Source organism: Pistacia vera, unplaced genomic scaffold (genome assembly GCF_008641045.1).
Source record: "Pistacia vera cultivar Batoury unplaced genomic scaffold, PisVer_v2 Contig194, whole genome shotgun sequence".
In the NCBI taxonomy this organism is placed as follows: domain Eukaryota; kingdom Viridiplantae; phylum Streptophyta; class Magnoliopsida; order Sapindales; family Anacardiaceae; genus Pistacia; species Pistacia vera.
In genome coordinates, this window is record NW_022195995.1 from 38,390 (window position 1) to 52,463 (window position 14,074).

At 34.3% G+C, this 14,074-nt stretch overlaps 1 protein-coding gene across 10 annotated transcripts; it reads left to right on the forward strand.

The window, feature by feature from the left end:
• The first annotated feature begins 1,062 nt into the window (after positions 1-1,062).
• On the forward strand, positions 1,063-7,320 carry LOC116127698 (two-component response regulator-like APRR7). Of its 10 annotated transcripts, none has more exons than XM_031413334.1 (10): positions 1,063-1,295; positions 1,782-1,951; positions 2,067-2,408; positions 3,313-3,474; positions 3,622-3,755; positions 3,985-4,146; positions 4,641-4,821; positions 4,936-5,386; positions 5,500-6,334; positions 6,920-7,320. In XM_031413334.1, the coding sequence occupies exons 3-10, from the start codon at positions 2,078-2,080 to the stop codon at positions 7,016-7,018; spliced, it is 2,355 nt and encodes a 784-aa protein (XP_031269194.1). In that variant the 5' UTR covers positions 1,063-1,295; positions 1,782-1,951; positions 2,067-2,077; the 3' UTR covers positions 7,019-7,320. The 10 variants fall into 10 exon arrangements, with proteins under 10 accessions (XP_031269194.1, XP_031269193.1, XP_031269196.1 ...); XM_031413333.1 differs by having other exon boundaries at positions 1,782-1,866; positions 1,952-2,408; XM_031413336.1 differs by having other exon boundaries at positions 1,782-1,866.
• Positions 7,321-14,074: the final 6,754 nt, after the last annotated feature.

A 14,074-nucleotide genomic window follows, 5' to 3' on the forward strand; every position in this document is an offset into this window, starting at 1 on the left:
TTACCCAAACCTCGGACAACCCACTTGGCTAAACTCCGATGGAGGTCTTATATCCAACAACTGGGCACTCCCATCTTCACCTATCTTTGCATAAGCAGTTTTTGCAAACTCAACACCCTATGGTTTAGGCTTCTTTAGAACCAGAGACAAAATCAATGGAACTGCCAAAATGGTAACGCCACCAGCTATAATTGCAGGATTATCAGTTCCAAAACTGATAACGCTATCAAGAATCCCACTTACATCAACATCGGATGTGGAAGAACTTGTTGACTGCTGCAGTGCTTCTTCATATGTTAAAGCTTTAGCTAAACCAGTACCAAGAACTGCAGATACTAGCACTAAACCCCCATGAACGCTCCTTGTTAAAGACTCTCGAGAAGTTGAGAGTTTGGATAAAGAAGTTGTGGATAGAGACTGGATCTTTCTAGGTTCTGTTCTTCTTTCACAAAGAACTGATATAGGATGTTGACAGAGTGTGCCTATATAATCTGCAGTTAATGTTGATGATTGCTTCCATGTTATGGATTATTTGCTGGAAGCGTAAAGTGGACAAGAAGAAGAGAGGAGATGGGGAATGAAGACTGAAGAAAAAAAACAAAGGAGATGGGGAATGAAGACGAAAAAGAAGAGGTTTAGATTTTTTTTTTTTTTTTTAAAGTATGGACGGGCGTCTATTTCTAATCATCCAAATGTAAGCCTAATGGACACCAGTCCAAACTGTCCCCAAAGTTTTATTTTTATTTTTATTTTCATATTTTGATTAAGGACGGGCGTCCCTTATTTACGAACGCCCATCCAAAATAAAGGGACACCCATCCATAATGGATGGACGGTCGTCCTTAATGTTTAAAAAATTTTTTTATTGTATTTTATTCAGGAATGGTCGTTCTTTAAATGGGGACAGTCGTCCCTGGTTTATGGACCCCTGACCATATAGTATGGACGAGAGTTTATGTGAGTGAACGGTCGTCCAAATTTGATGGATGACCATTCATTAGAAAAAAAAATGATAAAAAATTTATGCCCCTAATATACGTAGGCCAGTACATAATTTCGGTGTAAGTTTTTCGGTATCCGTAGCTTCGTTGTTTCCCCCTAAACAAAAGGTCGCCCATTTTTTTCTCTTCTTAGTCCGCCTGTTTTTGACCGCAATCATTTCAAAAAAAAAAAAGAAAAAAAAATTAAAATTAAAATCATGCTTTGACATTATTGTTTGTTCTCTGCAATGTTTATAACTCAAGTACACTTCGGCTCAATCGAGCTCATTAACGGTGGTTAACGAAGCTTTTGAGGTAATATCTATAGTTATAATTTTTAAAATTTCGAAATTTTAGAGTCTGATTTTTTAATGTTTTGAATTTCAGTTCATTACCATCAGTGGTGAGCTTATTTGATTTCCTTTCTTTAAGTTTTGGTTATGTTTTGTTGAAGAGATATTAATGATTATGTGTTGTGTTGAAAGTTTTGAGACTAGTGCTTGATTGATGCTTTTTTTGGGTTTTCATTATGTTGTGGATCTAAATTGATGTGATAGTCGATTCTCTTTATCTTTTGACTTTTGAGAGTAGGGTATTGATCCATGCTTATGTAATTTCGGTTATACTAGTAACTTTGAGATTTTGAAGTTTTGGTTGATTTTAGGAATTAGAATTGTAGTTTTTGTGCTCTCTTTTAGATTGTTTTTGCGGTTCTGAGTGTTTTGTTTTGCTTTTTTTCCCTGAAAGTAACTGCTAGTGGTTCTCTGGTTTGGTTGAGATTGATTTTATTTTTTCTCACAGGCCACTCTGTTCTAACAGGGGAGAAGCAGGTTATTTGTTTCGGAGGAACTGATTAAGCACAAGTTGACTTATTGGTGGCATTTGTGTAAATATACTCATAGACCTGATTTTTGTGTCATTGCATACGCCATGATTCCAGGCTTGTAATTGAGCTGTGTGCATTTACTTAGGTTGGATTTTTGAAGAGGAAGATATGTGCTATTTGTTTCGCGGTTTGAAGAAGGTTTTTCACTGTTATGATCTTGGACCTTCATTATTATCAGTCTTTTTGAATCTGATTGACAGGGAGTGTCCAGATGAAAGTTGATGGCACCAGGGACAAAGAGTTGCAGGAACTAAATCATCATTTGCAAGATGGGAGCAAGAGAGATATGGTTGTGGGTGAACAAGGATCGCATGATGACGGTCAGTTGAAAGACAATAAGAATGCTGAGAATGTGAAAGATGGCTGTGGAGGGACTGTTCAGGCATCGGCTGTGCTGCAAGTGTCACAGCAACAGCCTCAAGCGGCAATGGTTTGTTGGGAGCGGTTTCTCCATTTGAGATCCCTCAAGGTTCTGCTTGTGGAGAATGACGATTCTACACGCTATGTTGTAGCTGCGCTGCTGCGCAATTGCAGTTATGAAGGTTGGTAATTTAGTACATGTTATGTTGAGTCTTGTTTGATAGTTGAAGGCCTGGTGTTTGAGACTAAGTTATACTTTGATTTTATATTAACAAATACCTCACACTTGCAAATTAAACCAAACCCTTCTCACTTTGGTGTGAGCGAGATTCGATCTCAAGACCTGTTGTATAATCCCAAGAGACCTAACTAACTAACTAACCAAATTAGCTAGTACCCACAAACATATATCTAAAGCTCTTGCTATCATATAAATGTTCTCTTGTGATCTTGTACATGCAAATGTTTATCATTTTTATCACATGCTATTTTTTTATTTTATGTTTTGGCTAATTTTATTTGAGCAGGATCAATTGTTAAATCTTGAGCTTGTTACATTTTTGAGGAACTGTCCACTTTTTGAGTTATTGTCTTTGCAATGTTGTTCTTTTCAATAAGAGGAATAGAGAGAAAGGAGAGGAAATGAGATAGAAAGTATAAAAGAAGATAGAAGAAAGAGAGAAGTGAAGAATAGAAATGTAAGAGTTTAGAATTTCTGTATTGAAGAAACTATACAGTGTAACCTTTAGGAATTATATCTAGGGCTATTAATAGAATTGTTTAGGCTTAGATGAGGATGACATCTAAGTCTGTACATTCATGAGCTCAAATTGTCAAACTATGCTAGGCCTAGCTGCAAAATACATTACTCCAAGTCTTATTATTGTTTATTTGGCCATAATTATACTCATTGCATCACAACAGCCTCTTGCTTAGCTTCTCTGTGATACTTCTATATGCCGGTGGAAAAAAGTTTCTCAAAACTATGTATCTGCTAATCATTTGACACGATATTTATTGTTTCTCCAGTTCACACTTCCTATCTGTTTTATTTGTTAACTACAACATTCATTTTAATATTTCCAGTTACTGAAGCAACGAACGGATTACAAGCATGGAAGATATTGGAGGATTTGACCAATCATATTAACATTGTCTTAACTGAAGTAGCAATGCCTTGCTTATCAGGAATTGGTCTTTTGTGTAAGATTATGAACCACAAAACACGCAAAAATGTTCCTGTAATTAGTAAGTTCCGTCCTTTTTTCTATGTTAATTTACCACTGAATTCAGTTGACATTTTATCAATTATTTAATTGGTAATTTATGATTATTTTTCCTTAATATTGTCCGATTAGATACATTTTTACTACTTCTGGTGAGATCTGTGTGCAGTGATGTCATCTCTTGACTCCATAAGTTTGGTCTTTAAGTGTTTTTCGAAAGGTGCTGTCGACTTTTTAGTGAAGCCTATACGAAAGAATGAGCTTAAGAACCTTTGGCAGCATGTTTGGAGAAGATGCCATAGTGTAAGTAAAACTTTCTGCTTCAGACATAGACATTCTAGTTTCTGCTGTAACGAGATATAGGGTCCTCATCTACTTGACAGCTTCACAAATTTTGAGAGAACATTATATTTCCAAGATTATACTTATTGTTTTATCTTCATGGTTAGTGGTTAAATGTACTTCTAATTTCAGATTACATTTCAAATATTATACCTTTCTTTCTTCTATCACTAATTTTAGCCTCTTTCAGTCTAGTGGTAGTGGAAGCGAAAGTGGCACACAAACTCAAAAATCTGTAAAATCAAAAAGTGTTGAAAAATCAGACAACAACACAGGTAGCAATGATGAGGAAGATAATGGGAGCATCGGTTTAAATGTTGGGGATGGAAGTGATGATGGGAGCGGTACTCAGGTACTATGGGTCCATGAAATAATTAGAAGTTCATGTGTGGTTTATACCTGTCATCTAATCTCTTTTTCCATATAGTGCAGAAGACCAACTGGTTTTGTTAAAGCTGTCATTGGTTTAATTTTAATACCTCTATTCTCAGATGTATCTAAATATGCACTGATTGATTTCACAATCATCAATAATTTCATTTTCAATTTTTTTCATATAAAGATAAAATATTATATAAGTTTTTTCATTTTAATTTGCTTCAGGCTCTTCTTTATGCAGCCTCTGGTTTTTCATATATGAAGAGGGTTAGTAGCCAAAAGTTTACTTGGCTTGTCCACTGTGTTATAAATTAGACTTCTTTTTATGAGACTGCAATATTGATGAGTTTATGTTTGAGCTTTTGTGAGGGTCTGCAAAACCCGAATTCATCTCAAAGTTATTAGAACAAATAGTTAATACAAATTGGTCTCTTGGAGGCACTGGAAAAGTATTATTTCATTTTGCAGAGCTCTTGGACTAAACAAGTAAAATTCGATGGTCCCGGACCCATTTCACCATGTGGTCAAGTCGCTGAGTGCCCTGATAGTACTTGTGCCCAAGTTATCCACTTAAATGCTGAAGTATCTGATAATAGAAGGATCCCTGTGACTGAAGCAGAGGAGTGCCATGAACATGAGGAAAAACTTGGTATGCATGAAAATATTTGGATCTTTAATACTTTCTTTATCTATGCTTTTCAGCTTCTTTTCGTGGTGAAAAATATTCGTTCTCTCTTCTTTTTTTTTAATAAAAAATTTTCAGACAATATTTCAATGGGCAGAGACCTAAATTTAGGTGTGCATAGAGGTCTAGATTTACAACTTGAGTACTCAAGTGAGGTTCCAATCAAATGTGTTGGCACAAAACAAAATAATCACCTTGAGGTGGACTCTAGTAAATTTTTTGAGCCAATTGATAGAGGACAGCTGGACCTAAAGAGTGAGAGTCCATCCAGCAAAATGAAATATGAAGCTGCTAATCTAATAGGCGTCATCACCAAGATTACTGATCCTGAGAAGAATAATGCAGAGTATGAAGCCCAAAATAGAATTTCCGAGATCCTAGATGACAACAGTAAAGTGATAAAGGATTCCGTAGAACTACCATCCCTTGAGCTCAGTTTAAAGAGACTTAGAGGAGTCAAAGACATTGGGATGACAGTTCAGGTTGACCGTAATGTCTTGAGACGTTCTGACTCTTCAGCCTTTTCCAGGTATAAGTGATAAGGACCTGTAATTTTTATTTGAGCTCTGGAACAAATGTCATATCCATAATAGTTAAACCCTGAGTAGTTTTGCTCATAATGTGAAGATTGTCTCTATGCAGGTATAATGCGACCTCAAATACAAATAAGGGTCCTGGCGGGAATGTTGCAAGTGCTTCTCAGGTTGACAATAGCTTAGAAGTAGCCAAAAAGGGAGCAATTTGTGATATTCAATCTCATTCAAGCGGGGATATTCTCCATCAGTCCTTAAATGCAGGTAGCAACAACATGGATTTGGGTTCCACCACTAATAATGCTTTTATTAAGCCAGTGCTTCTGAAGAATAAATCAGAAGTTTCATCCACAATCAACCGTTTGAATCAATCATATCCTTTCCAGCCTATGAAAAATAACCATTTATGTGGCCCTCACCATGTTGCATCAGATAAGGGGGAGAGTGTGATGGCTGCCTCAAGTTTGGCTCAACCGTGGGACGAAGACCAAGAACTCCAAATTCAGCACCTCACTCACCATTATGATAACTGTCACCATCTTATCTACAACCTGCAACAGCAACAGCTGCCACATGACCATGATCTTTTATCATTAAAGAAAATGGCTGCAACTGTTCCACATTGTGGGTCATCCAATGCGTTGGGTGGACTAGTTGAAGGTAATGCTAGAAATCACAGTGTCAATGGAAGTACCTCAGGCAGTAACCACGGGAGCAATGGGCAAAATGGGAGCAGTACTGCTATGAATGCAGGAGGGATGAACATAGAAAGTGATAACGGGGTTGCTGATAAAAGTGAAAGTGGCGATGCAAGTGGCAGTGGCTGTGGGACTGGCAGTGGCAGTGGCAGTGGAAGCAGAGTTGATCAAAATAAGTTCAGCCAGAGGGAAGCTGCCTTGACCAAGTTTCGCCAGAAGAGAAAGGAGAGATGTTATCGGAAAAGGGTACCTGATATTTAGTTGCTTTTATTCCTTCATTTGGGTTTTGTTTTCTCATCTCTTTGATAACATTCTGTTTTTTCATTTGTATCCATGCTTTTTGTCCTTTTTCTCTTCTCTTTCTGCATCTTATTTTTAATTAAGCTATTGGCATTTTTCTTTCTCCTGTGTTGATTGGCAATGAGAATTCAAAACATGGATTTTTGAAGTTGCCACTTTCATGAGATGATCGAAGAATTTCATATGCTGTGAAGTATAGTGGTAGTCTATTGGTTCTCTGGTGGTTACATGCCTTTTCAAGGGGTAGTTTATCCTAGGCTTTATTAACCTTGCTATTTGCTGTGCATGGTGAGTTGCTCGCATTTGCCTCTTTGCTCATTGATTGTGGGATTGAATGTTGCTATGACTAATTTATTATTCAAAACTCTAGCAAGTGATACAGGTGATGCAGATCTTACTTCATCAAACCTTTTCAGAAAGTACACTATTGAGCAATTAAAAGCAACCTATTTCCTGTCTGTCAGTAATATCATGAATTCTTATTCCCTTGAGAACTTGAGTTTATAATTTTTGTATCATTATTATTTGCAGGTTCGGTACCAAAGTAGGAAGAGGCTAGCAGAACAACGACTGGGACAATTTGTGCGGCAGACTGCAAACAAGAACACAAGCAGGGACGCAGACAGCTAGCTCAACCCTCCTCCTGACATTGTGCACAGATTTTATCTGCTTTTTATCAGTAAAATGTGCATCAAGTAAACGTTTCCCAAGCATTCAGAGAAAGAATTTGTTCTTAAAGTTGTTTGAAAATGCTATCTAGACATTTTGAACTGTATTTTATTGTTGTGGACTTCAATTGTTACTTGTAGAGTAAGGCGACCCCTCTTAAAAGGGGCAACCGTCTTCAGTTAAAACCCTTTTACTTTGTGTGTTGGTCTTCTTAAACCTGGTAAAGCAATAGAATATTTATAAGACCCCTCTTTTTTTTCCTATGGACTTGTCAGTTTTAAGCTCTTCCCGGAGGAATATAGTTCGTTCTCATATTATCACTTGATGCAGGAGAAAATGAATTGAGTTCGGTTAATTATCTTTTAATTTCGTCCGGTTAGTTTATTTTAGAATTAGGATTGATTTCAATTGAAATCTTTTTCACCTTTTATCTTAAGAGTTTTATATTCTAAATATAGTTGTAGTACTAAAATTCACATCAGTATCCAACAAGATGATATTTTACCATTGTTTTTAAACTGACCCATTAAGGGACTCGGTAGGCCATCGGGTACCAGTCTGACCGGTTAACCGATGGTTTCGATGTCCAAAAAGTTTAAAATCTTGCAAACACACCTTCAAAACTCACGAATCAAACTCGGTTTGAAATAATAATATACCCTGTTATCATTGGGTTTTGACTTTCTGGCCAAATTTCGGCTGATTCCGTCGGCCAAAATCAATCCGACACCACCACTTAACCACCATCCTCTACAAAACTCCTCTAACCCGAAGTTTGGTAGCCCCTCGTTTGTCGACTATGACTTGTGTATAACGTCTTGATTGGTTTATTTTTTTGGCCAATTTGACTCCAAAATTCAATCAAACTTACCACCTAAACCATCGACCTCCACTCTGAAAAACTCTTTAACCCTAGCACTTGGTAGCCCTCTTTCGTCGGTCTTGACTCCCATATTGGTTGAATTTTTTGTAAATTTCGGTTTATTCCGCAAAATTCAATCTGATTCACCCTTTGAACCACTACCTTCACTTATAAAGTCCTCTAACCTCGCACTAGTAATCCCTCGTTCACCAGCTATCAATTAGGGATTGGTAAATAGTAAAAAATGGTAACTCAACCGAGAGGTTGTCAGGTCCCGATTGGAGGTTGTCCGGTCCAGGTTTGAAAACAATGTATTTTACCTTCATCACAAACATTTTGTCATTACATGGTAAAGGGAGTACATCTTGTATGTAGGAGTTGAACAAATTAATCTTTGAAGATACTTAGGCAGGTGTGGGACAGAAACTTGTAAGATTGAGAATCGAAGGCCAGTATTGTGATATTAGTGTCGTTTCAATGGTCGCATAGCATAGTCCAAGGTTATTTTTTTTTTGTTGGAATTCAGTAGAAAAGAATTTCGTAAAATTTTAAATAATTCATTGATATATTTGATGAATAATACTTGAATCAGATAAATCCTGATTGTATTTGTTATTAAATTTCTTTACCAAAATATAAGAATAATATCACATGATAATTTTAGATACATGTTATATTATCCACTTCAATTTATTTTTAATTTAAATGGTGAGATAGTATTATTCAAACCAGGAAGATTTGAGTCAAAGTGAGTCAAGATTGGTTGTGAAACCTGTCTAAAGATTTAGTGAAAATAGAAAGAGGACTGATGCTCCTGACAAACGGGAAGGGTATAAAAAGCAGCAAATTAGCTTAATAGAATCTAGGAACATGTTGGGTGTATAAGACAAGACAGATAACTACAAAAACAAGAAGCCATGTACCAAGGCCTAGGGACCAGAGACCGAATTACCAATAGAGTAACCGACTTTTTCCCACCCAATTAATGTCTTAATGGCATTTTTTATTTTATTTTATTTTTTTCTAAATTTTTAAAATATCATTTTATTGTTCGTATTTATATTCAGTTTTTGATTTCGGTATTATTGCAACTCTATGACTTCGTTTGGTTGTATTTTAGGAATATTATTTTTAGTATTCCTAAAAATGTTAAACAGTAAAATACTCAAAAACTCCCAATATTATTCAACTTTCTTTAAACCCCCTAAATTTGTTAATTTAATTAAATACTCCTAAATATTTTTTAAAAAATTGTAAAAACACTCCAACAATCCACATTTACCAGATTCCGACCACCACTGCCGGAAAATGATCAGAATCTGGTAGGATGGCGCACTACCGGCTGAATCTGGCCGGTAGTGCGCCGATCTAGCCTTTTTCGGCCAGATCTAAGGCCAAAGATCTGGCCGTTGACGGCCAGATCTTTGGCAGTAACCAGTCGGTAACGATGGCCAACAAACGGTCGTCGTTGACCATCAACGACGACCGTTTGTTGGCCATCGTTGAATAGCAAATACGACCAGATCTGGCCGTCAATGGCCAGATCTAGCCGTAGATCTGGCCTTTGTCGGCCAGATCCACCACGGATCTAGCCGGAAAAGGCCATATCGGTGCACGAACGGCAAGATCCAGCCGGTCATGCGTCGATACGGCGACTCCGGCCACCCTCCGGCGGTGGTGGCCGGCTGTCCGTATTTGAGGGTGGGTTGGGGGTGTTTTTGTTAACTTTTAATGTTTTATTATAGGGGGTATTTTGTAAAAAACAAACATAGGAGATATTTCATTAATTTGTAAATCCTACATCGTAATACTCGTCCAATTCAACTTTTTTTTTAACTTTTTTCAAAAAACTTTTCCCAAAAATACAAAATTGTGAACCAAACGGAGCCTATACCATTATCATTTGTTTTCTCAATCATCACTTATCAAAACTCTTTCAAACCTTACTCTTGTTGACCCCGCTCATCTTCTGCAATTGAGCAATTAGGGTTTACATAGCCAGCTCTCTCAAGTCAAATTCCAATCAATCCTAACTACTAAAATCCAATCTTCCACCACCAAAAAACTTATCGACATTCTCTCTTCAAAAACCTCAACAACCTAGATCAAGTTTGCTCTCTGTTCGTCGTCAGAATATAAATTTAGATAGTAAAATTGTATTTTAAAAGTTTGTGTGTGGAAAAGTGTCATTAAACCATTATTTGGGTGGAAAAAAGTCGTTAACTCTTAACAATAATATAAGAGTTTAAAAAAAAATTATTGCACCCTGAAGTTTGATGTAATAACAAAAAGAAGTTTATCGTCAATGGAATGTTAGTGAATTATTAGAATATATACTATTGTGAGTTTACAAATATCTATCGAATTTTCTTCAACAAAAACTCCCCTTCTTCAATGGAATGTTAGTGAATTGTTAGAATATACACTATTATGAGTTATGAGTTTACAAATATCTATCGAATTTTCTTTTTGTCCTTTTTTTAAATCCTAAAACTTGAAAAGCAAAGAGATTTATGTCATGGGTTTATTTTATTTTCCTCCCTACAAGATTGTTTAGTATTAAACTCAACTTCAAGGATATTTTGGTTATTTATAAAACATCAGGGGATTAACTTATAAACTGAAAATATGATATAAAATGTGAAAATACTTGGCATGCAAATGTGTTAGGTGAAGTGAGCTTTTGGTTGTTGGCACATTCATGATTCAACATCAAACAGTACGCAGCTACCAAAAGTTATTACTACATAATTTATGGTCCCAAAATATTTATTACTTGGTCCAATCCATTTATTAGGATTCAAATTTGTTGTACTCCGCTTTCCATATTCGAATCAACTTACGCATATCTTAACGAGACCCAAGTGTAATTATTTTTTATAGTAATATAGACGGTTTAATACAACAGATTTGACGGAGCATGTATAATCATTTGTTTTTTTAAAAAAAAAAAAAAACTATAGAATACCAATAATATATTTGTATTTTCATTAATTTAATTATTAAAAAACTATTTTCAAAATGCACTTTAAATATAAATTATTTATTTCAATTATAGTTTAGGATGATTAATATTTACAGTAGTAATTATTAAGAAGCTATTTTAATTAATTGTAATATAATGATTGAATTTATTTCAAAATGCACTTTAAACAAGAGTTAGGGCTTGTTGTAGCTTCTTTTATAATCATTTATTTCTCAAGCAATAATCTAAAATGTGTTTGGTGAACACATTTTAAAAGTAATTATGGGACAATCTACTTCTTCTATAATTTATTTTATTGAAGGATTTCAATGGTAGTGTGATTACACCTACGACACCGTTATAATTGTCGGTTGGCGATCTAGGCAATAATGCAAATGGTTTGTTTAAATAACGTGACGATGTGTCGCAACTGTCTACTACGGTGTAGCGTAGACTGATATGGTAAAACTGTCGGCATATTGAATAGATCATCGATCAATGATTTGATAAACTTGGTGGTGTCATGTCACTCGCTGGCAGTTGGTCGACAATTGCATCGACTAGTTTTTGGATATTTTATTTTTTAAATTTGTTTAAGATATAAAATATAATATATTTAAATAAAAATAGAAATTATGATCTTTTTGTATTGTTCATATTTGATATCCGAAAATCGAAAGTAGTTTTAAAATTAAATAAAACAAACACCTAATAGAGTATTTTCAAAATTAAGCCATAAATGATTATAGGAAAAACAATGACAATCTCAAATTAAGTCTTAAACTTATTAATTGTGCAAGTTCTATTATGGCCAAAACTGTCGGCATATTGAATAGATCATCGATCGATGATTTGATAAACTTGGTGGTGTCATGTCACTCGTTGAGAGTTGGTCGACAATTGCGTTAACTAGTTTTTGGATATTTTATTTTTTAAATTTGTTTAAGATATAAAATATAATATATTTAAATAAAAACACAAATTATGATCTTTTGTACTGTTCATATCTCATATCCTAAAATCAAAAGTTATTTTAAAATTAAATAAAAAAAACACCTAATAGAGTATTTTTAAATTAACCCATAAATGATTACAGGAAAAACAACGAAAATCTTAAACTAAGCCTTAAACTTATTAGTTGTGCAAGTTCTATTATGGCCAAAACTTGTAAAATTACTGCATAAATATATTAAAAAAAAAATCAAAAGTAAAGTTTAATATAAATATCATAAATTGAACTCATAATTATAATCATGAATACAACGTTGTACGGACAAGGTTTTATTAAATTAAATGGGCAATTGTTTTTAGTGATGATTGAAAGTGTCGGATTCAAAGATGATATTATTGTCTATGAGATGTTAAAGTCCAGAATAGGCATCATATTTAACTCAAAATAAGTTTGGTAAAGAAATTCAAAATTATTTTTCCTATCAATAAATGCATTAATGTAATATTATTGCCAGGTATGGTCTTTTGTTGTATTTATTTATTTAAATAAATACGAAAAAAGTTATGACCTGGCATATGCCCTAAATATTAGTACGAATAATTTAATCATTTTAAGTAGAATTATAAAATTTTAATAAAGTAATGGGTAAACAATATGATAAATAATATAAAAATCATTACTTTGTAGTGTTACATCACTTGCATTATTTTATATTTTTCTTTCATAAGTATACAGATTCATGGGTCCGGTGGTACTACTAACTCCATACACTAATGACAAATATCTTGTTTTCATATAATAATGTTTTAATAACTTTAAAAATATAAATTATTTAACTTCTTTCATTCAATTTGCATGTAAAAATTTATATGTATGTATGTATGTAACTATTTTGGGATAATCAAGTGATTCGATAAGGACTTTTGAGTATATTACTTAAGAGATCTTGAGTTTAAATCTTTCCTTGGATGCTAATAGAGGTAGTCACTTGAGTTCTTTCTCGGTCGATAGTTTTTTGGTCCCCAAGAACTAGTTGAGATGTGTGTAAGTTTATCTGGATACCCTGATGGTCGATCATTAAAAAAAATAAAATTATATGTATATTACTTTATAAGATTTATTCCAGTAAGTTAAAAAAAAAAAAGAAAATGAGACATGCCCACTTTCTAGATTGATGTGAAAAGTCCACTATATGCATTGAATTTGAGAAAAATTGAATTGCATGAAATAGCCGGTAAAATAAAATATAATAAAATGGCACGTGAGGGAACAGAACACAACTACCAGTCACAGCCCTTAGAATTTCAGTTCAGTAGTCTCACAAGACACAAGTTACAAGTACAACCCACCTTCTCACGTGTCCCCCCAACTAACTTTCTACTCTTCAATCCTCAACTAATTCCCTTTTTTGTTTTATTTTTTTAATTTAAATATTAAACTATTTATTATTCAAAAATCAAACAACCCCCTTCTTCAATTGTTTCAGATGCCGTTTCAAACATTCATAAACCCCAATTAAATTTACTTAAATTAAAATCCAACCATTGAATTACATCTCAATTAGCAGTTTACTTTTATCAACTTGGTTTTGTCAATTATAGGGAAATGTAGTAGTAAAGAGGTTGAAATAGGCGTTGCCTTTTGTTGAAATTTTGTTCAATTCCAATTGGGTTCTTTGAAATATTGGTTCATTACTTGTAATTCTATTGGAACTATGGTTGTGTTACTGTTCTTTCTTCTTTGAAATGGAGTTAGAATGTTTATTAGATTCCCTTTTAGATTACATTTTGAGAAGTTTTTAACTATTCTGAATAATATATTTTCTTTTTTTATAACCAGGTGTTCGGACCAGTTTGTGCACACTTAACTATCATTAGGGTCATTGAATACCCTGTAAGTCAAAGATAAGTAAGCTATAATTTTGTAGGTAGCCCAAGATTTAAACCCAAACTCAAAAAATGAAACAAACTTACTTGACGTCAAGCCAACCCTTGGGGTTAATATACATAATATTATACTTTAATATTCTCATTTTGATGCTAAATAAGTATGATTTTATTGTCATGTCAACTTTAAAAAATCCCCTTGATAATGATACAACACAAACATTGATATTTGTCACAAAAGCTAGGGGTCCCAACTCCAAATCCCCCAACATGGAACTTACAACTTAGAAGCATGGGTGTTAGTATCCTACGATACCCGATACGTATCATACGTACGATTCGATACAGGTCG

Bases quoted from the DNA above. Each gene is read 5' to 3' on its own strand.
- LOC116127698 (XM_031413331.1), top strand. From the start codon at position 2,078: ATGAAAGTTGATGGCACCAGGGACAAAGAGTTGCAGGAACTAAATCAT. The intron at 4,822-4,935 runs GTATGCATGAAA...AAAAATTTTCAG, and splicing joins TGAACATGAGGAAAAACTTG to ACAATATTTCAATGGGCAGA. The intron at 5,387-5,499 runs GTATAAGTGATA...GTCTCTATGCAG, and splicing joins GACTCTTCAGCCTTTTCCAG to GTATAATGCGACCTCAAATA.